The following is a 21,037-nucleotide window of genomic DNA, read 5'->3' as shown; positions in this document are numbered from 1 at the left end:
TTAATTACAAGCAATATATTTTTAAAATCAGTCCAACTGGCAGAATTATACTAAATATTAAGTATTTGGTTCCATTTACACTAGCGCTTACAAGAGGCAAAGCCTCTGAAAGACCGCCCCCGATTTTCCTAACTTCCACGGAGCTATAGCCTTCATACACGATGTTCCCGACTGCGACTATCTTCCATACACCTGAGTCCCGGGTGCTCAGGTTACGAATGACGTAAGTACACGTGTGCAGCGACGTCCTCTCGTACTCTCTGTAAACAACGTACAATAGCTTGGGAGCCGGCGATGCTAAATGTGTAGTTACTCGAGCGTCGTAGAGATCTATTGGAATCGAAAGATTGGATTAAAAGAAAAAAAGGTTATAGAAAGTTTTTTTTTTCCAGCGAGCAGGAAAGCGTCTACAGATTTTGTTAAATTTCGGGGGGTTGGTGGAGGGTTAAGAAATCGGTAAGTACATTGTGGATTTGATCGTTTTGGTCCAAGTTAATGCTATAATTTTTCTATAAGTTTATATCACACTTATTTTTACGCATTTCCTTAATCTGATATTTCCCTATTTTCACATTGCTACGTACTGTCAGATAAAGGCTTGGCCAAACACAACGCGGCGCGACCGCCGCCCATGCTAACAGGTTAGCGACGTCAAACAGACTGCGGACGCGCGCGGAAAGCCTTAAAGGAAACGCGTACAAATAATTGTCAGATTTAGTAATAGCACAATTTTAGCATTAATCTAATTTACGATTTGATGAACCCTCCACCAGCCAACGGCTCAACATAGATGGCTAAAACTGGTAAATGTAGACTCCACGGGGTAGCAAGATATCAATATGACTCATATCTTAATCTGACGCTCTCGAGTAACTACAAAAATCCCCTCTTGGGCTCCCCAACCACTTAGGCATCATATATCACAGAATCAATTGTTCCTATGAAGTAAGTAAGTATTAATAAACATTTCATTGTACAAAACAAGGATATATAATAATCGCAGAGATACAACGAAAGTACAAAGTACGAAGGATAAGCATCGCAGACATTCTAAAACCAATTACCTATACATATAATGACTTTGGCTAGCGTGAATTATCTTTACTACGAGCGCTTAAGTTATATCTGTGACTGTGACTGATTTTACAGTGGACTGATAAGGTAAAAATATTTAATTGTTGCCAAGTTAAACGAAGTCGAATTCAGTACACGAATGGTGGTTCATGCCCAGGTAACAAAGTGACGTTAGCGACGTCATAATGACGTAATTATGGCGTCGTAATGACGTCGCTGACGGCATAATGACGTATAAATGCTGTTAGGGTGGTTCATAGGTGGTCATAAGTTCATGGTATTCAATGGATAAGATCACCCACTTATTTAAATTGGGACTTTGGGCGCTTTAATGACGAATAGTAAATAGCTTGATGATAATTTAATTAAAAAGAAAAAAAAAATCATTCAATTATCAACACTGGGCCGATTTTCGTAAAGTTATGAGAATCGTGTTTAAATGGAATAAATATTGGAATGGGTGATTGCGGAAAGGGTTGATAGCCCTCTTACATCTCACAGGATGTCAATGCATGTTCGATCCAATGAGCATTATGTGTTCTATTAACATTAACGTTTATTTTAATAGTTTTATAGTCTTATTTTTTTTTGTTACGTACTTAATAGTCTTGTAGACAAAAATATGGACACCGGTGTCTGAAATAAACATTTTCTTTTTTTTCTTCATATAAATCCTATCCGTAGGTTTAATTGGAGACTGAAAAATCGGTTCTTTATTCTCGTATCGTGTGCAAACCTAAAAAAAACTAAACTATAATAATTCCATTTAGTATTTCGGATTGAGAACGTAGTCTACAATTGTGTTTGTATGTGTATTCCTATCTAAAGTACCTGTCGTAAGGTTAGTCGACAGAGGGTTGCATCGGATAACAGGTCTCGACGTCCGGTACTGGGTGCGCGAAACCCAACTCCAATAATTCCAATACTTATACTGTTAGTACTGGCGACGTTGAGTCTGAATTGTGTTTGTATATATGTTCCTACCTACCTAAAGTACCTGTCGTAAGGTCGGTCGATAGAGGGTTGCACCAGTTCACAAGTCTCGATGTCCGGTAGGGGGTATGCGAAACCCAACTCCAATGATGCTCCCTCAGTTAGTATGGGGGATGCGGGCTGGATTGGGACGAAATCTACAATAAAATAAAGTAAAAATATTTATTAACCTTTTCGACGCCGTGTGAAACACAAAAGCTGTCACTCGGACGCCACGTCCCCGAAGTGTCAAAACTGAAATTGAACTTTATGCACATGCACGCAGGTCTATGTTGCTCTGTGATCTGTGACCGATTAATCCGTCTGGCGTTGGACCTGCGGTGCCGATATATCGGTCATTGGCGTCCAAAAGGTTAAATTGGTCTCTAAACAGCCTTAAACAAAATAACGTTTATTGTTTTAAACCATTGTTCTTTTTATTGGTTTATAATAATATGTTGTATCGCTTTAAATTGGATTTATTTCCATTATGTATATGCATAAAACCAATTTGATTCATATTAAAATAAATATTGTTATTTCTTATCCATGATGTCAAGTTGAATTTTAGGTTTATAAAGCTACAAGTTAGTTGTTTGCCTCTCTTTCTAGCAACTATATTTTAACCATATGTGATATTTTCTATAAACAGGGACCTTATTGTCGATTGCGCTTACGCCATTATAAACGATGCTCCGATATAAATACAATTCCGCGCGACGCTGTGCGGCGTAAGCGCCATCGACAATCAAAAAAAAATCTAAATATTTTTATTCGGTAGCTTAAAAAACACCTTTTCATAGAAAATGCCCCATATTTGCTTAAAGCTCCCTTCACACTCGTGCGCGAATCGCGGCTTCGCGCACGAGTGTGGAGCGACCTTTACAAAATGCATCCCTGGGCTATGGATGGTATAGAAAGGATGCCAATCTCTTATGGCAGAATTGTTGCAAAAGTGACCGCTTTCAGCTTTAAATAATAGTTCCTAATCTCTCCGGTGGCGCTAGTTAGGCTCTGGGACATGAGTATAACATGAACCATATTAAGGCAACAAATAACCCGACCAAATTACGTAGGTTGTTTTTGGTAGTATTTCGGTATATGGTGGCGCCGCCTAATTACTGTTTTTTGTTGGACACTTTTCATACATAGAGATTTGGCTCCTTTATATAGTCTCCATGAATATTATAATATGAGCGCAGTTAACATTTTTACCCGTTTTTACCACACCGTGCGTTGTAGTCGCTGACCTTCGCTAATCAACTTCTATAAGATAAGAAGGAACTTTTATATTGCCAAATAACTATACCTACCTGGTAAATTTCTTTAGTACTTACCAATTATCTGAATAGTGATAACCTGGAACTCTTCCACCCAAGATCCATTCCTCTTGTAATAAATACTGAGCACCCAATTCCCGTGCTCCTCTTGCCCCACAGGCCCAATGACAAATTCATTGTTTTCTCCGAACGAATCATTTGTTTTTGAGTCGACCTTCTGTCCTAAATTAACATTTCTTACGTTGTATTTATTATTTACTACGGTTTTATCACCGGTATTAGCATGTGTTTCGTCTATCGCTGCATTTTGCTTAATGTCCAGTTTAGTTACGTCATTACTTGGGTTGTATAAATAGTAAAGCGCGTCGTTATTGTATTTTTCTGGAGCAGTGATTGTTACTATGTCGGTGAGGTTACACACTATGAAGAGTGGCGGCAGTTCTTCTTTTGAATGCGTTTCTGAAATTAACAACAAATTTACTTAAGCATATTATTTTTTATTAGTTTTGAACGGTACCTACTCAGAGATATTGTATGTCAAAGTACTCGAATTGTGACCGCGATGCATCAATTGATATTGATTTTTTATTTATTTTACGTTTCGAATTACGGCGCTGCCTTGAAGTAAATTCCTGCGGAGTTAGGGTTACCAGAAACATGATATCGATTTTTAAGACATATATAAAATAAAAAAATCAGGAAACTTCCTGACGTCTGGTAACCCTATGCGGAGTTTTGTTTAAGTAATACATTTACGTTTAAGTGTAGGTATCAAACAGTGAAATAAGAGACATGTAATGTTGGCTGAAATTGTTAGTCATGTAGTTTGTCGGACTGCCAAGACATAGCTGCATAGGTAGGTGGTGATAATATCGTCAATATCGTGTAGGTATTTACTTTCGATAACTTATCTAAATAAACTAGTATTGATATAACCAAGCAGTACGTTAAACTGGAACATCGCATTTAAGCTAGAAGCCATATGTATTTATTCAGCTGACTTAAAATTAAAAACGGTTCAGTCAAGTTAGCGTGAATAGTTCAATAGCTAGGTACCTTGTTACAGTGAAAATACTAGTTCAATATTTTTGGGGACAATCTTACACAGATCGACCGAGCCTCATCCTAATTTTTTATCCCCTGTCACCATGCCTGTCACGTTCTAACAAGTATGTAAAAGCGAGAGTGACAGGTATAGTGACAGGTGATAAAAATGCAACCATGCTGACACCGCAGTAGCTAGTACTAGTTATAGTTGGTCAAGCAAATCTTGTCAGTAGAAAAAGGCGGCAAATTTGAAAAATGTAGGCGCGAAGGGATATCGTCCCATAGAAAAAATTGAATTTCGCGCCTTTTTCTACTGACAAGATTTGCTTGACCAACTATAGTAATGCCTACGAATAAGCCTGCTTCTAAGCGGTGTCAGCATGGTTGCATTTTTATCACCTGTCACTATGCCTGCAGTGCTACTTTCGCACTTACATACTTTTGTTAGAACGTGACAGGCATGGTGACAGGCGATAAAAATGCTACCGTGCTAAACCCGGGCTAGGTAGTTGTTAAACTCAAGTCTACCTACTATCATAGGAACCTACCTAAGTACCTACTTTATAGCAATTATCCAGCTCCCTGACCGTTATTTGAATTCCGCGGGCAGAGGCCCGTTTCGGGAGGGCATTGCGCCCGCGTCAAAACATATGGCGTTACGGACGACTAACTCTTAGTCATCGTTAATTATTCGCCGAGTTTTACAACTTTTTGAGAAGCAAAAACAACAATGTTTGATGGTTTACAATTCGAAATGAATAAATGAAAGATAGTGTTTGTGTTTTTACTTTACAGAAATCACGAAATCTATCGGCGCACGTTTTTCCAATCACTTCTAAGCGTAAACAAGCAAAACTTGATACTTAATTCAATTTCCACTTCAATTAAAAAACCTTATTACCGTTACACATCACGCGTATCTTAGTCGATAAGTAACGTACCTATGTCTTGCTCGTAGTTTTGATGGATCGTCAAACAATTTGAAATGGCGACACAGATTGTGATGAACAACGCACGCGCGTGCATAGCGGCGCGCGCGGCCACACTGATATCGTTCCCGGACAAGACAGTTCTCAAGAACTAACAACGCTACACGCAAACGGACCAGTTTAAGTTTGACCTTAATTGTTTTGAATGTAAGGGTCAAATGAGAGTAGATATCAGATCACAGTTGATTAATCTGTGTTGTGAATAGACATATTGTATACAAACATTGTCGGTTGTTCAGTGGGTTGATGTTTGTGAATGAACTCTTTCAGAAGGTACCTACGGTTACCTACTTATTATATGATGGCCACTGCAAATTATTGCAATATTATGTATGACGGTAGAGCCGGTTTATACCGGCTATATACTACTTGTAAGTACGACTCCCTTCCGAGGTTTTCCCCTGGGGCTACAATATGGGGTTCTTCAAAAAAGGAGTGTACAGGTTTTTAAAAGGTTGGCAATGCGCATGTAACACCTATGGAGTTGCAGGCGTCCATAGGCTACGGTGACTGCTTACCATCAGGCGGGCCGTATGCTTGTTTGCCACCGATGTGGTATACAAGAAAAGCTAGAGCTAAAGAACAATTCAGTAGGTAAAAAAGATTCTCGCTTATTTGGCCTGCTTAACGTATTGGCCTTCGTGTAAATAACGATGTTCCGTGTTCGTCCTTAGCGCTTTATGCAAGGTGAAATATTATTGAATTACTTTCACATTTTTTTTAAATATTCTCTTAAGTTATGTCAACCTGCGCTAGCACATTTTGCCGCGACAGGCGCGAGAAGAGACAGATCGGCGCGACTTCAGGCTTTGACGGTATACTCGCGCTATCTGCTATGTCGCTAGTTGGCACGTGGTTATAGGGTTACCAGTCGTCACTAATTTCCTGACATGTCAGGAATTTTGGCCGTTTGCCAGGAATGCGCCCGAACGGGAAAATGTCAGGAATTTTCATGAATTAATACTTACCTAGACTTTTTTATAATGTACCTTTTTATTTAATGTTGTGCTCCCCCCGCACAGCTCACTGCGAAGTCACGTACCTATCGTCGTCACCGATATGAATGTTAGGAAAAATCGTGTTCGTTTTATATCTGAAACTTAAATTATGTATGGAAATGTCACCCGGACCCTTGGTAGCATCTGTCATCGCGATACATATTTTTCTTTTCGTCTGGCGTTTGTCGATTTTTTTTTGAACCTGACTTGGGCTCTATTGCACTAGGGCGATTAGAGCGGTAGGACGTAGGACTGTGTGGGGGGATGGTAGCCAGGAGCGGTATTTGACATGCGTTAAGTGACGTTTCGTGTTGAACTTCAGTTGAATGGAAGAAATCGTGTGTTGTCGAATAGGTAAATTTGACATTAGCAATACACAGTTAGGTGACAACGAAACCAAACCGAACCACGCCGAGTTCAGAGCCATTTTAAACCGTATAGTAGTAAGAAAACAAAGTTGATTTTTGTTGCATAATTTTTTCAATGAATGAGTTTTGATTGTACCAAATGATACTTTCCACAGTTGATGAACAAATGATTAATTCCACTGTTGAACTGATGTTGAAGCCGAAACTGACAGTTGTGCATCTCGAATAGGGCCCCTGGGGAAAATCCAGGACCCTTCCGCATCACACGAGACGGTTTGTTTGTCGATGTATGATTGTCATTTTGGCTAGGCCCCTTGATGTGTGGCTAAGCGCGAGTGCGGCGTGCTTTTTGAGCTCTATCCGATTGCTGCTAGAGGATGGTTTGGGACAATTCCCGTGCCCGCCTGTCCGGAGTTACCATCCGAGTGTCACCTTAAGTCGTGTTCTATTTATATTTGTATCTAAGCTTATCATGAAGGTAAAATAGATTTAGGAGATAAAGGATACGTGAGAAACCTCCATTCCCTAGTGATGAAATGATAACAAATCAATCGGGTATTAATTATTTTAATTACAGCTATATACAGTATACAGTTCTTTATCACAAATATATGAGATAAACATGATATATATCTAATAGTAGATCATAATTTATAATATTTATAATCATAAAAGCTCATCAGACTATTTATTAAAAATTAATACAATACATAAAACTGTATAATATAGTCCTATACCTATAAGTACTTATTTTTTGCCTGTCACTCAGTATATCACAGTTCCATATTAAAATATCTATTCACTTTTACAAAAAACAATTCGCGATAGCACGCGAATACCTATTCATATCATATTCTATTGTCATACAGAGTACCTATATATATTACGAATAAATAAAAAGCAGTTGTTACAATAACAAATTATAGGTAAATATCGTGAAGCATGAAGGACACAAATATTGGATCATTATACATAGGTTTGTTATAATATAATATATATGTGTACATTGTGTGTACTACAGGGGCCCATTTCAGTTTGAAAAATTGAAAAAAAAAACACGACTTGGCTATATTTCCCGTTGAAACTAACCTTCTCATATTCTAAGTATGTCAAATTTTATAACAAAATTTAAAACAAATACAACTAGCTCCTCGACCCTAACTCATGATCAACGACAGGACTCCTACTAGAAACACTGCGCATGCTAGACCGAAGTCGGTTCCATCTCTGCGTACTCCAGGACCGCGATTGGTTCCACGTGCCCGAGCTCCAGTCCCTCGCTGGCTTGTAGCTTAAGACTCCCACCACGATAAGGACGAGGCCGAAGATCACCGTCAGGCTGACAATGAGGGCTGTCGCGTTGAAGGTGGCTGGAGGAGCTGCAAAAAAAATACATGAGAATTCTGACGCAGAAAGAATACATGTTATAGTTAACGCTATCTCTAATTCTCTACTGAGCTCGTTCACTTACGTACTAACAATGGCATTCTGTTAAACAATAGTTATTTGTTATACAAGGGTGCAAAGTTGTATTTTACCCGCGAGTGTTTCAACACACGAGAAGTAAAATACATTTGCGCCCGTGTGTAACACAAAACTTTTCACCTCACTATAGCGAGGAAAGTGCAACATCCACTGGCGTCATCTTCATCACTGGAATCACTCATTTCTTTACGATATTATAACAGAAAACTCTGGAAGTTGGGTATTTTTACGCAAGTCGGTGAGAAAAGGTTTTAAGTAAAAAATTTGTTGACAATGTTGACATTTCTGATGTATGAAATGTCAACGATGCGTTTTGAAATTGCATCGACTCTACTTGTACGTTCAGAATTATATTTAACATCATTATAAAAAAACAAACGTTTCTTATGGAATTTTCAGGTTTATGACTTAAAATCATTAAATAAAGCTAAATTTGGTATTTTTTATTAGATTCTCAAACCATTTATTTAATGATAATTAATATCGAACGAACCATTATCATGAGCGTTTTACGTTTTGTTATCTGTCAAGCTACTTAAACACGCTCCATCCAAGGTCAAATTACTTTCCCCACTAGTGGATAAAACGTGTTTTTCCCCGCTTGTATTGAAGGATAAACGACAACTTTCCGAGCTAGTGAGGGGAAAAAGCCATTATTTCTTTTGTGTGAGCGCGTGGTCTTTTTGTGCCTGAGGCTCACACACAATGGCCACGCGCTCAGGCGCAAAGGCCACGCGCTCACATATAAGAAATAATGGCTTTTGTTTAACAGAATGCCATTGTTAGTACAGGTAAGTGAACGAGCTCAGTAGAGATAGCGTTAACTATACGAGTGATTCTAATATATCCTCGTATACAATACAATAGACAAACGACGGATGTAGTTAACGAAATATTGTAGATAAATTTCCTTAAACTTTCCTAAGTTTCTACTTGCGATTAAGAAGATAGAGTTATTAAAAAACTAGCTTTTGCCCGCGACTTCGTCTGCGTGGAATTAGTAATTTGGGTACCTTAATTCTTAAACAAATCTGCTTTTTAATCCACCTTTTTTCACCCCCAAATTGGTCCACACTATACATTTCCACCCCATTTTTTACCCCCTTGAGGGGTGAGTTCTGGGATAAAAAGTATCCTATGTCCTTCCCCGGGACTCAAACTATCTGTATACCAAATTTCAACTAAATCGGTTCAGCGGTTTAAGCGTGAAGAGGTAACACACAGACAGACAGACAGACAGAGACAGACTTTCGGATTATAATATTAGTATGGATTAGTATGGATTACTAACAAATGGTCTTAGGCCAGACTTCAGACTGAGATGCCAAGATTAATACTAGCTTACGGGGATCAACATTGACATTAAGTATATATGTACTTAAATATATCTAAAGGCTGTCTCTGACGATATAAGGAGTGCGCTGGATTTCTGTTCACATGGATCTGAACAAAAAATGACTGAACTTAACATGTGCAATCTTAGTTTTAACTTAATTTTAACATGAGAGGCACCCCTTTACAGTGTCAATTTAGTTTTAATTTACGTTTTATGCACTATGGGTAGGTACTGACTGCCTGAAATTAAAGCTTTTTATGTTATAGCATACAATAGAAATCAACAGACTAAAACCAATGTTTTGGGGGGGTGGTACTCACGTCCAATAGCAAGGATGAACGGCTGGCGGTCCTCGTGGCGGACTCCATTGTCATTAAACCTGGCTGCCAGGACCCAGGTCCCTGCCATGTCGCTGTCTATAGGCCCGAGCTCCACAAAGCAAGCTGTCACTCGGTTCACTCCTAAGTGCGCGATTCCGGGGTACCTGGATGATATACATCATTGAATGCGGCGAAGGAAACAGCTTTGTGGATAAACTAGCGCGTCTATGACACGGCGGGCCATCACAGTTTCTAATAAATTATAGCTTACGCAAAAGTTGTTTGTTTATCTAAATATGCAGCTATTGTGAATAATGTGATGCTCTGGTGAAAATACATCATTAATCTTAATCTTTACATTGTACTTTTGTATTATAAATATTATTTACCTATCACAAATTAAATTATGTTCAACTGAGTAAAACTTACGCATGGGTGGAGAAAATAGGAAGGGTAGTTCCGTCAGGCGTCGTGATGAAACAGCCTTCGAAGAGATAGTCAAGGTTCTGCCGTGGGATGGAGATCTGGACAGAGGCTCCGTAGTCTCCGTAAATGTCTCGGTCGGGTTCTGTTCTGATATCCCACACTTCCGCCGTTGTATCATCGGGATCTGCAAGATATTGGTTTGTTACTCAGTTGGCCCTTTGATATAAATAATTCGAAAATTAAACACAAAGATTATTTTTGACTTACTGGCCCAAGAAATTGTAGCTGGCTGTTCCCTCAAATGAGGATCGGTGAACTGTTGTATCAAAACCCAATCACCGATTAGCGTCTCAGTAATCGGCCCTATCACCACCCGACAGGACACGAATTTGCTCTGTTCGTGTGCTGTGATGCCGTCCAGGCTTCCTGCTGTAGTCAAGGTGTACTCGTGACCAGATGGAAACCTGAGGAGACAGTTCCCTGTCTGACCCGTTTGATTTAAAGCCAGGTCGATAAAGTGACCCTCATGTGCGACGTGTTGAAGAGTTGGCAATCTTACGACTCCGTCTAAAATGAAGAAGCGGAAGTGTTTCAGGAGTTTAGGAGAAAACATTGCTTATACGTCAGTAAAGTCATTTTAGTTTCTACCTGCACCTTAATGAAATATGAATTCAGATAAATTCTAAAGATGTAAAATAATCCACTTAATTAGATTCTATAAAATTCACATAAAAATCAAAATTAGGAGCCAATAAGACCTTACCGCTAATAGTTATATGAGCAGGGTTCTCTGAAATTATCCTCTCCCCAGCTCTATTGACAACCGAAAAGAGTGTCCAAGATCCCGCCATTTCAGCAGTAATAGGACCAACGTCCACAAAACATACGGTGTGACGGTTGGCTTCAGCGTTCTGAATACCAGGGTATCTGTTGTCGCCGAAGATTGGCAGAGTTGTGAAGTCAGGAGTGATGATATAGCAGCCCTCAGAAAAGCTGTCGTTGTAGTTTCTAGGTGCTGCTAAGGTGAAAACGTCGTTTTCTTCCACGACGATTTCGTCTACAGCTCGCCTTATTAACGTCGGCGGATCTTGTGGACTTGCTGGATCTGCAAAGGAAAGAATATATTTTAAAAGTCGTATTCAATAGTGATCAACTTTAAATACTGTGCAGCTTCATAACTTACGGGCCCAAGATATTTGAACAGGTTGTGTTCTTTCCGTTGTCAAGGAGTCCTGTTGAATAAGAGTCCACGTGCCGAGCAGCTCTTGGGACACCGGTCCGATTCTAACGTTGCACGACACAAATTGATTGCTTTCACGCACTTGAACTCCCGATACCATCACGGTGTTCTGAAGGAGGAAGGTTTGACCCGCGGGATTCCTCAGGCTGCAGGAGCCAGCCACATTTCCAGTTTCGTTGAGAGCAATGTCTACGAATCCTCCGGTGTAAGTGAAGATTTCACGTCTTGGGAGATTATCCGTGAGAAGGTTCTGGTCATCTAAAATATGTTTTCAAATTGAATTAATAAAGACAATCACATGCACTTTATTAAATTTTAATTTTAAAAATCCCTTGTTTGATTTTAAAATTTAATGTGGCTACGAAATCAATTCAGACTATGTTTTGATAGTTGATGATAAAACAAAAGATATAGGTGTCACTTACGTATAAGTGTTACTTGGATAGGTATCCGTAATTCCGTCCGGACTCCATAATTGTTAGTTTTGGCGGTTAGAACCCAGGTGCCTTCCTCCTCGGGATCAACCGGTCCTATTTGGACGAAACAGGCAGTAACTCTGTTGGCCCCTGCCCAGATAGTGCCAGGGTAAGCATTGGTCTCCAGAACGGGCAGGACTGTGCCATCCGGAGTGGTAAGGAAACAGCCCTCGAATAGGCCATTTTCACGTGCGATTGAAGTGGATATAATGGTGCTGGGTCGAACGCTGTATGATTGTTGAGCTTGAGTTGTTACTTGCCGTTGCGCCGACGGGTCCGCGGGGTCTGAATAAAAATAGTGGTAAACAAAGGATGTATAAAAGAAAGTGTCCCCGGCAAGCTCGGTTCTCCATACAAACGTAGTTACGCCCTCATTTTTAAACGACTAGCTAGATTGCTCTAAAACTTTGTACTTACAATAGGATAAGCTATATCTAGGTCTGTAATTAATTTATGTAAGCTCCAGACACCATATTTAAAAGAATACAACGAATTTAAGTATTTCATACAAAACTTGTTTTTGCTCTACTTCGTTTGTTTTATATACTAGAGCTATATAAACTAATTACAGAACTAGATAGATATACCTAATGTCATTATATGTGCAAAGTTTCATTACAATCCAACAGGTAGTTTCAAAATGAGTACAAAACTCCGTTTGTATGGGAAGGTGAAATACGGCCCAGCTTGCCGGGGACTCTTAATCACTCAAAATTCGTTCCTAAATCTGAAAGCTGATTTATTCATTTTGTGTGATTATTTGCGTAGAATAAGTAGTTCTGAGTGCCTAGGCAAGATGACAATCGCTTGCGCTACGACAACGTAACGCTTTGTGTCTTTATCACTCTTCCATATTAGTGCGACAGACAGTTGCATTTCGTTCGCTACGGAGTGTAAAGGATGACTCACGTTAGACCGGGCCGTGTCCGGGCCGGAGCTTCCGGCGCTTACTTTTCTATGACATGACAGGTGGTCACGTGATGCTTTCCATAGTAAATGAAGCGCCGGAAGCTCCGGCCCGGACACGGCCCGGTCTAACGTGAGTCATCCTTAAACGATTGGCATGTCGGCTGGGCACCCAGTTCATAAACTTACTTTCCCAAGCAATCGTCATATTTTGATGTCTTTCAGTGTCATCCGATCCCAAATGCGTAATAACCCAATCGCCCAAAAGAGATTCGGTCATTGGTCCAATAACAACTCTACATGCGACGAATTTACTCGCTGGTTGTATAGCAACTCCTGGTATATTCGATGTGGTGCCTAAGATGTGCTCTTGACCGTCAGGAGTAATCAAACTGCAACCTCCGGTAGCGCCAGTTTGATTCAAGTTTAAGTCCACGTAACCACCGAAGTACGTCAATTCGTGGATAGGTAGAAGTATATGCGTGCCATCTGTTAGACAAACAAGTTAATTACTCACACCATTTTTACGGGTTCCTTTGTAGTTTGAGTTGACAGTTTAAAAATTTTGATGGAATAATTGAATAGGTTGAGCGGATAAACATTGTATATTTATATGGCGCTATGCTATGTATTATGTATCCAACTGACTTGACATCATAGCTAGTTTTTTGGATACTTCCTACCACACATAATTATTATCTAGTAATTTTACAGTACATACTTTGAATTTAAATAATTCATCATCATTTTACTCACCGACTAGAACGATGTTAATAGGTAACTGCGACTCAACTCTGCTACCAGCATTATTGAATCTGGCGGCAATGGTCCATGTCCCAACCATATCGGCGTCCATTGGTCCCAAGTCGACGAAGCAAGCTGTTAATCTGTTAATACCGGCGTGGGCGATGCCAGGGTACTCCATGTGAGGAAACAGTGGTAAGACACTACCATCGGGGGTGGTGATGAAACAACCCTCGAAAAACCCATCTTCTCTTGATACGAACACATTACGAATTTCACCGGTATCTGCTCTTAGTTCCAATTGGGATGCGATCATTAATCTTGGCGCGGCATTGGGATTTGACGGATCTGAAATTAAGGTTATAATTAGTTGTGGTTCGGTTTGACGTAAACAGCTTCAGTATATATCATCAAAAACTTCACGACACTTACTTGCCCATGAAAACAAAGCAGCTTGCCTTCTGTGTCCACCATCCGCATCATTCTCGACTAGCGTCCATGTGCCTAACAGTTGCTCAGTCATAGGTCCGATGGTTACTCTGCACGATACAAATTTATTCGGCCCGTGAACTGTAACTCCAGTTATAATTGAATTTGCAGCAAGCTCGTGATATTCCCCATCAGGCGTCAAGAGAGCGCAGCTTTGGACTGGACTATTCATATTATTAAGACTTAGGTCAACTAACGCATCAACATTGGTCAAATACTCGAGCGCTGGTAGCTCCAGTTCATTTCCAGCTAAAACATAAATGATAGTTTTAGTCCCAGCTTTGTAACTCAATAGCAACTATATTATTCACATTATTAAACGACTTACTGTTACGTCCTAATGTAATAGACTGTTGTGACTCCAAAAGTGATCCATCATCATCGAATCTCGACGCCAAGGTCCATCTGCCAAGCATGCTGTCATCGAGTGGTCCAAGACGAGCGGTGCAAGAGGCAATACTGTTGGCTCTAGCCCATTCGACTCCAGGGTAATTGTGGCCTTCGGAGTGAGGCATAACAGTTCCATCGGGAGCTATGATGACGCAGCTTATTGCCATACCTGCATCCTCCTGCCGAGGTACGGTGACTGTAATGATGTCACCGAATGCCCCGATCACATTTTGTTCTGGTGCTGTTATAATCTGATAAGACCATGATGGGTCCAATGGATCTGTGAACATAATGAGATTAATAAGACTAATACTTTCTTGTTACAATGTCTACAACAGTATTATAAAAGGTATATATTTTAAACAGTAAAAATATCTACTAAAACAGTAAAAGTAAAATTTTTTGACAGATAATACGAATATATTAATACTTACTTGCCCAAAATACACTAGCATGAACACGTCTCTCTCTTTGCCCAGCGACTTGGTGCATCAAAGTCCAATCGCCCAACAGCTCGTCACTCATCGGCCCGATGGTTACTCTGCAGGCCACAAACTTGCTGCTGCTGTGCACTGTGATTCCAGGGTTGCTGAACGTGGAGTCTAGCACAAAGACCTGTCCACCTGGGTTCCTGAGCATGCAAGTTCCGATACCGATACTGCCAGTTTGTTCCAGATTTATATCTACATTGTCTCCTATATGCGTCTGTACTTGAAGTGGTGGCAGGTTCGTAATTCCATCTATAATCGACAAAAAATGTTAACCCTATGTTCGTAATTGGAAATATAGCCATTTGAACTGTCCGATGTTCACTTACCATCTTCGATGATAGTAAAACTCTGTTGCGTCTCCGATCTGATTCCGACATGGTGACCCATTCCTGACAACGTATACCGACCAACCATGCCAGCAGTCACTGGGCCGATCTCAATGGGACAACTAATAATCCTGTTAGGTTGACCAAGCCTAATTCCAGGGTAGAAGGTGTTGTACATCACCGGGATCACGGTCCCGTCTGGTATGGTCAGGAAACAACCTTCAAAGGTACCCATCTCTCGCCCGACCCCTACTTCTACTATACCTTCAAGGTCAGTAGGTAGTATTAACTCGGGGGCAATAATCAGTTGTCTTGCATCCCTCTCGGGATCGGCTGGGTCTGAAAGAAATACAAATATGTTTATCCAAATGCATTTAATTATAAAGAAGAAAGAAAGAATAAATTAATTGTCATAATACAATAACTTACGGGCCCATTGAATGATGACAGGTTGTCTTCGCTGCGACCCGGTGCTTTGCTCAACCAGTACCCATTGGCCTAACAAATTCTCCGCCATTGGTCCAATGGTGACTCGGCAGGATACGTAACTAGAGCTGCTGTGGACGGTGACGCCGGCTAAAGGTGTCGCCCCGGGCGTTATGGCATATTCAATTCCACTTGGTGCCTGGAGTCGGCAAGTCGATGCCACTCCAGTTTGGTTCAAATTAATATCCACTGTGGCTCCTATGTTTGTCCATTGCCGCATACGTGGCAGTGTTCTGACGCCGGCTGTATATTAATAGATTTTTGTTTACTAAATATGTCAGACTATTATTAAGAGTTCATAAATCCCTGTTTTAATACTAAGTAAGTACTTACTGTCCTGGGTAACATGAAAAACTTGCGCCAATTCGATGGGTCTTCCGTTAACATCGTGTCTTGCGTGTAAGGTCCAGTCACCCCACATTTCAGCATTTAAGGGGCCTAGTTCAACAACGCACGATGATACTCTATTGGATAATACGTGTTGTATTCCCGGATAGTTCCTTCCGTACATAGGCAAATGTAATCCGGTAGGAGTGGTGATGTAGCAAAACTCAAAAAAGCCTTCGTTTCTTCCTATAAATATCTCTGTAGTGGATCCAGAGGTTGCAAAACTTTGCCTTGGAACATCTTGCACCACAAACCAGGATTCTTCATCCGGATTGGAAGGATCTGGAAGATAAAAAATGCGTTAAAGACACACGTCACCGACAACTACTCGAATGCTATTTGGTTATGTGAGTACTCACTTGCCCATTGAAAAATTACATGTTGCCGACGCTGAGTATTATCAGTGTTCTGCTGAACCAACGTCCATTCCCCTATCAAACTCTGTTCCATGGGTCCTATACGGACGCGGCATATGACATATCGGTCGGCGTTGTAGACCGTGACTCCTGGGATGCTGGAAGCTGCACTAAGCGTGTGTTCTGTGCCAGCAGGATCGATTAATACGCAAGTGGCGAGGTTGACCGTTAGATTCAAGCTGATATCGTAAGTGTTTCCAGTGTGGGTCAGATATTCCAACGCGGGTAAATACTCGATTCCATCTGTAAAAAATGTACTTTGAATCACAGTCACAGTGGAACACCTTGTTTGAGCACTAGGACTGATAGCACTGTCTGTGCTATTTCTTATCAATTGGCTAGTAAGAAGTAAGAAGACTTATTGTCACTGTCTCTATATTATAATAATAAGTCTTATAATTATATAATTAGTCTTCTTCTATTTAATTTTCATTCCCGGCAAGTATATTTTTAAAGTACCTATATACAATCTACATCTACATACCTTCCTCGTGAACAACAACTGGTTGTTGCGCCTCGATCAAAAGCCCGTCATGGACGAACCAACCCCTCATCATCCATGCCCCGACCATGTCCGCGTCAATAGGACTCAGCTGCACGTGACAAATTGTCACGGAATTGGATCTTAAAGTCCACTCAATGCCAGGATAGTCAGTAGTTTCCGACAAGGGCATGGTGGTGCCATCAGGGGCTGTGATGAAGCAGCCTTCGAAAACACCGGTTTCTCGGCGAAGGTTTGCGACGACTAAACCACCTAAATCTACTTTGTAGTGTTGTTCGCCACTTAAGACTCTTTGTCGTGCTGTCGCTGTTGGATTTGCGGTATCTGAAATTAGAATGTTATTTCTTATCAACTACAAAATTCAGATTGCATGAGCAAACTTGTTTACTTGCAGAAGTACGCAGCGAATAACTTTCCTGTAAGTAATTGTACTTATTATCTAACTGTCTTATTCTTGTGTAAAGGTCGATCCAAAATTAACCCATCTAAGGTATTGCTTAAATTAAAGATGCTTTCACTATTGTTTTATAGTTATTTGTGCAACAAGAGAGGAAAGTTGGTTTTTCTTGCGAGTGTTTATTTTGACTCAAAAACACGAGATGTAAAATAACTTTGCTCTCGTGTTGCACACATAATTTTTTACCTCAGTAGTGAGAACATATTAAGGGTTAAAATGTATTTCGAATTACACTGAATAATTCAGAAACAAAAAAAAACACAAAAAAAAGATCAAAGTTTGAAGGGGCAGTTCATGGCCTTCACTAAATTAAAAAGCTACTTTGTTTCACTCCAGGGAGTGACGAAAGTAGGCTTGTTCGAGCTGCTGAGGTGAAAAATATTTTCCATGAAATATCGAGAGAGGAAAATAGGGACTACGTTTGTATGGAGAAGCGATCGCACGCGGTCTCGGTTTAGATTTAGGTTCTGACATAGTAGTATAATAAAATGGACAGTTACTTTTTTTTAAACATTTATTTACATACAAGATATATACTGTGATACTACGTAAACGAAATATTTCTTCCCCAGCCTTTTTGGCGTCCACTCATATCACGTCTGGTCTCATAGGAAATATTTTAAGGGCTTTGCCCACAAACTGTGAGATTGCGGGCTTTGAGGACGCGAAAAATGCTTTTAAAATTGCTTGCCCGGGAAAACAATTTCCAGACAACCCAAATTCACAAAGGAGTTGGGATAATGTTTACTGTGATTTAACTTACAATATTCTCCTAAACAACTGTACAGGTCCAGACCGCGCGAGGCTTTTGGCGGTCGGAGCCCGGGAAGCGGGTTACTGGCTACATGCCCTTCCTTCGCCTAATACTGGTACTTTCTTGGATTCGGCCTTCCTTAGATTGGCGACTGGTTTGCGACTCGGGGTTTCGGTGTGTACGCCACACATATGCTCTTGTGGCACGGACGTGGACCGACTGGGACACCATGGATTATCTTGTCAAAAAAGTGCCGGCCGTTTTTCAAGACATGCGTCGCTTAATGACATAATCCGTGGGTCTCTTGCCACCATCAATGTACCCGCTCTTCTTGAGCCGACTGGCATTATCAGAGATGATGGCAAGAGGCCCGATGGGATGTCCTTGGTTCCTTGGAGCTTGGGACGGATGTTGGTGTGGGATGCTACCTGCGTAGACACACTGGCACCGTCCCACCTCCAACGGACTAATGTAAAAGCGGGCGGAGCGGCGGAAAGCGCCGAAATTTTAAAACGTAATAAATATAAGAGCCTCGGTAGAGAGTATCATTTCGTTCCATTTGGAGTTGAAACTCTAGGTCCATGGGGTCCCAGCGCGCATAAGTTGTTTGCAGAAATCGCGAAGCGTCTGGTTGACGTAACTGGTGACCGAAGAGCTGGCGGCTTTCTCGCACAACGTATCAGCATTGCGATACAGCGGGGAAATGCCGCCAGCATCCTTGGTACAATGCCTCAAGGGCCTATTTTAGATTTAAGCTATAGTTATTAATTTCCTTTACGTAGTACTACGGTATATATCTTGTTACGTCAACCAGACGCTTCGCGATTTCTGCAAACAACTTATGCGCGCTGGGACCCCATGGACCTAGAGTTTCAACTCCAAATGGAATGAAATGATACTCTCTACCGAGGCTCTTATATTTATTACGTTTTAAAATTTCGGCGCTTTCCGCCGCTCCGCCCGCTTTTACATTAGTCCGTTGGAGGTGGGACGGTGCCAGTGTGTCTACGCAGGTAGCATCCCACACCAACATCCGTCCCAAGCTCCAAGGAACCAAGGGCATCCCATCGGGCCTCTTGCCATCATCTCTGATAATGCCAGTCGGCTCAAGAAGAGCGGGTACATTGATGGTGGCAAGAGACCGACGGATTATGTCATTAAGCGACGCATGTCTTGAAAAACGGCCGGCACTTTTTTGACAAGATAATCCATGGTGTCCCAGTCGGTCCACGTCCGTGCCACAAGAGCATATGTATGGCGTACACACCGAAATCTAAAATAGGCCCTTGAGGCATTGTACCAAGGATGCTGGCGGCATTTCCCCGCTGTATCGCAATGCTGATACGTTGTGCGAGAAAGCCGCCAGCTCTTCGGTCACCAGTTACGTCAACCAGGCGTTTCGCGATTTCTGCAAACCTAGAGCATGCATGGACCTAGAGTTTCAACTCCAAATGGAACGAAATGATACTCTCTACCGAGGCTGAATTAGCCGACATGCATGGTGTTGCTGAGATTAATGTCCACGGTGGCCCCGAAATAAAATTGATTATTTAGGTTTTTATCATGTTAGTTAAGTTTTAGTTCATGTTTTAATTTTTATTATTATTTGTATTTTGACCTACGTATATTTGAAAATTGCTTTAAAAAAAATTTTAACGGGTCTATCAATGAATTTTGGTTTTGTTTGGTATTTAAAAATCTTTATAAACTCCCTGCTGCTCTTCATACACAGCAAACAGCTTCTACTTGCTACTTGAGCCGCTAAGTGAACTATTTGGACTGTTGGGGCGTACTGAGCATTAATGATGTTTCGAGATTTACTGGAGATGAATCTAGAACTTACCAGCCCAAGCAATAGTAGCGGGTTGAATGCGGGAAGTAAGTCCTGAATTCTCAATCAATTCCCAACTGCCAAGAAGCGCTGCTGTCATTGGCCCAATGGTGACTCGACATGACACAAATTTGCTGCTTGGCTGAACTGTAACCCCGACCACGTTGAGGGAGGCTAGGTCGACCTCTAGACCGTTGGGCTGTTTTAGCCGACATGTTCCCGAGGTCCCTGTGTTGCTGAGATTAATGTCCACGGTGGCCCCGATGTTAGTGAGGAACTTGATGGTCTTCAATGTTTGTTGAGCTGTTGACAGAAATTTAATTAGTGGGTGCGGTATAGCTTTAATCTAATTAATAAATTCATAGATTCGAAGGCTATTTATACCTATCGGATAAAAAAACTACCTAAATCTATATCCAAAAGGAAACAGAGCAACTTTATTAAATAGTAACGATTGTTATAAATATTTTCTTTAAGTTGACCAAATTATTATTATGCCTAGATAATATAAATAAGCGATAGCCAAGTTAATATTTTTTTTAACTGTCACGATTTACTTTCACATTATTATTCACAACGACAGCGATTACGATTAATCGCGTAAAATAAGTTTCAAAACGTCTAACTTAGGAGGTAAATTTAAAACTTATTTTACGCGATTAAGTCCCGTCGTTGTGAATAATAATTAGTATTTTTTTTTGGTAAATAGAAATAAACGGAAAATCCATTTCCATCATGAAAATATTAACCTAAAGCAAGGTATATATATACTAACCATTAGCATGACTGGCAAGGTAATACGTCACTAGACACAGAACCGTCCACCGCATCTTGCCTTAATCACCAC

At 40.7% G+C, this 21,037-nt stretch overlaps 2 protein-coding genes across 2 annotated transcripts; both read right to left on the bottom strand.

Moving 5' to 3' along the window:
* Nucleotides 1-5,446, bottom strand: LOC134755133 (uncharacterized). The gene is made up of 4 exons (XM_063691651.1): nt 5,315-5,446; nt 3,384-3,785; nt 2,072-2,204; nt 1-260 (listed from the first exon to the last, which is right to left on the bottom strand). The coding sequence occupies exons 1-4, from the start codon at nt 5,397-5,399 to the stop codon at nt 5-7; spliced, it is 876 nt and encodes a 291-aa protein (XP_063547721.1). The 5' UTR covers nt 5,400-5,446; the 3' UTR covers nt 1-4.
* Nucleotides 5,447-7,829: 2,383 nt separating this feature from the next.
* On the bottom strand, nt 7,830-21,037 carry LOC134747207 (uncharacterized). The gene is made up of 19 exons (XM_063681842.1): nt 20,966-21,037; nt 20,203-20,493; nt 17,131-17,472; nt 16,590-16,889; nt 16,177-16,512; nt 15,787-16,086; nt 15,358-15,696; nt 14,975-15,280; nt 14,479-14,820; nt 14,094-14,399; nt 13,674-14,009; nt 13,107-13,406; nt 11,961-12,296; nt 11,479-11,793; nt 11,059-11,400; nt 10,563-10,862; nt 10,299-10,479; nt 9,870-10,033; nt 7,830-8,107 (listed from the first exon to the last, which is right to left on the bottom strand). Exons 1-19 carry the CDS (start codon nt 21,018-21,020, stop codon nt 7,872-7,874), a joined length of 5,427 nt encoding a protein of 1,808 aa, XP_063537912.1. The 5' UTR covers nt 21,021-21,037; the 3' UTR covers nt 7,830-7,871.

The sequence above is a fragment of the Cydia strobilella genome, chromosome 1, assembly GCF_947568885.1.
Source record: "Cydia strobilella chromosome 1, ilCydStro3.1, whole genome shotgun sequence".
Taxonomy (NCBI): domain Eukaryota; kingdom Metazoa; phylum Arthropoda; class Insecta; order Lepidoptera; family Tortricidae; genus Cydia; species Cydia strobilella.
Note: the sequence above shows the minus strand (reverse complement) of the source record. Positions and strands in the feature narration are given on the sequence as shown.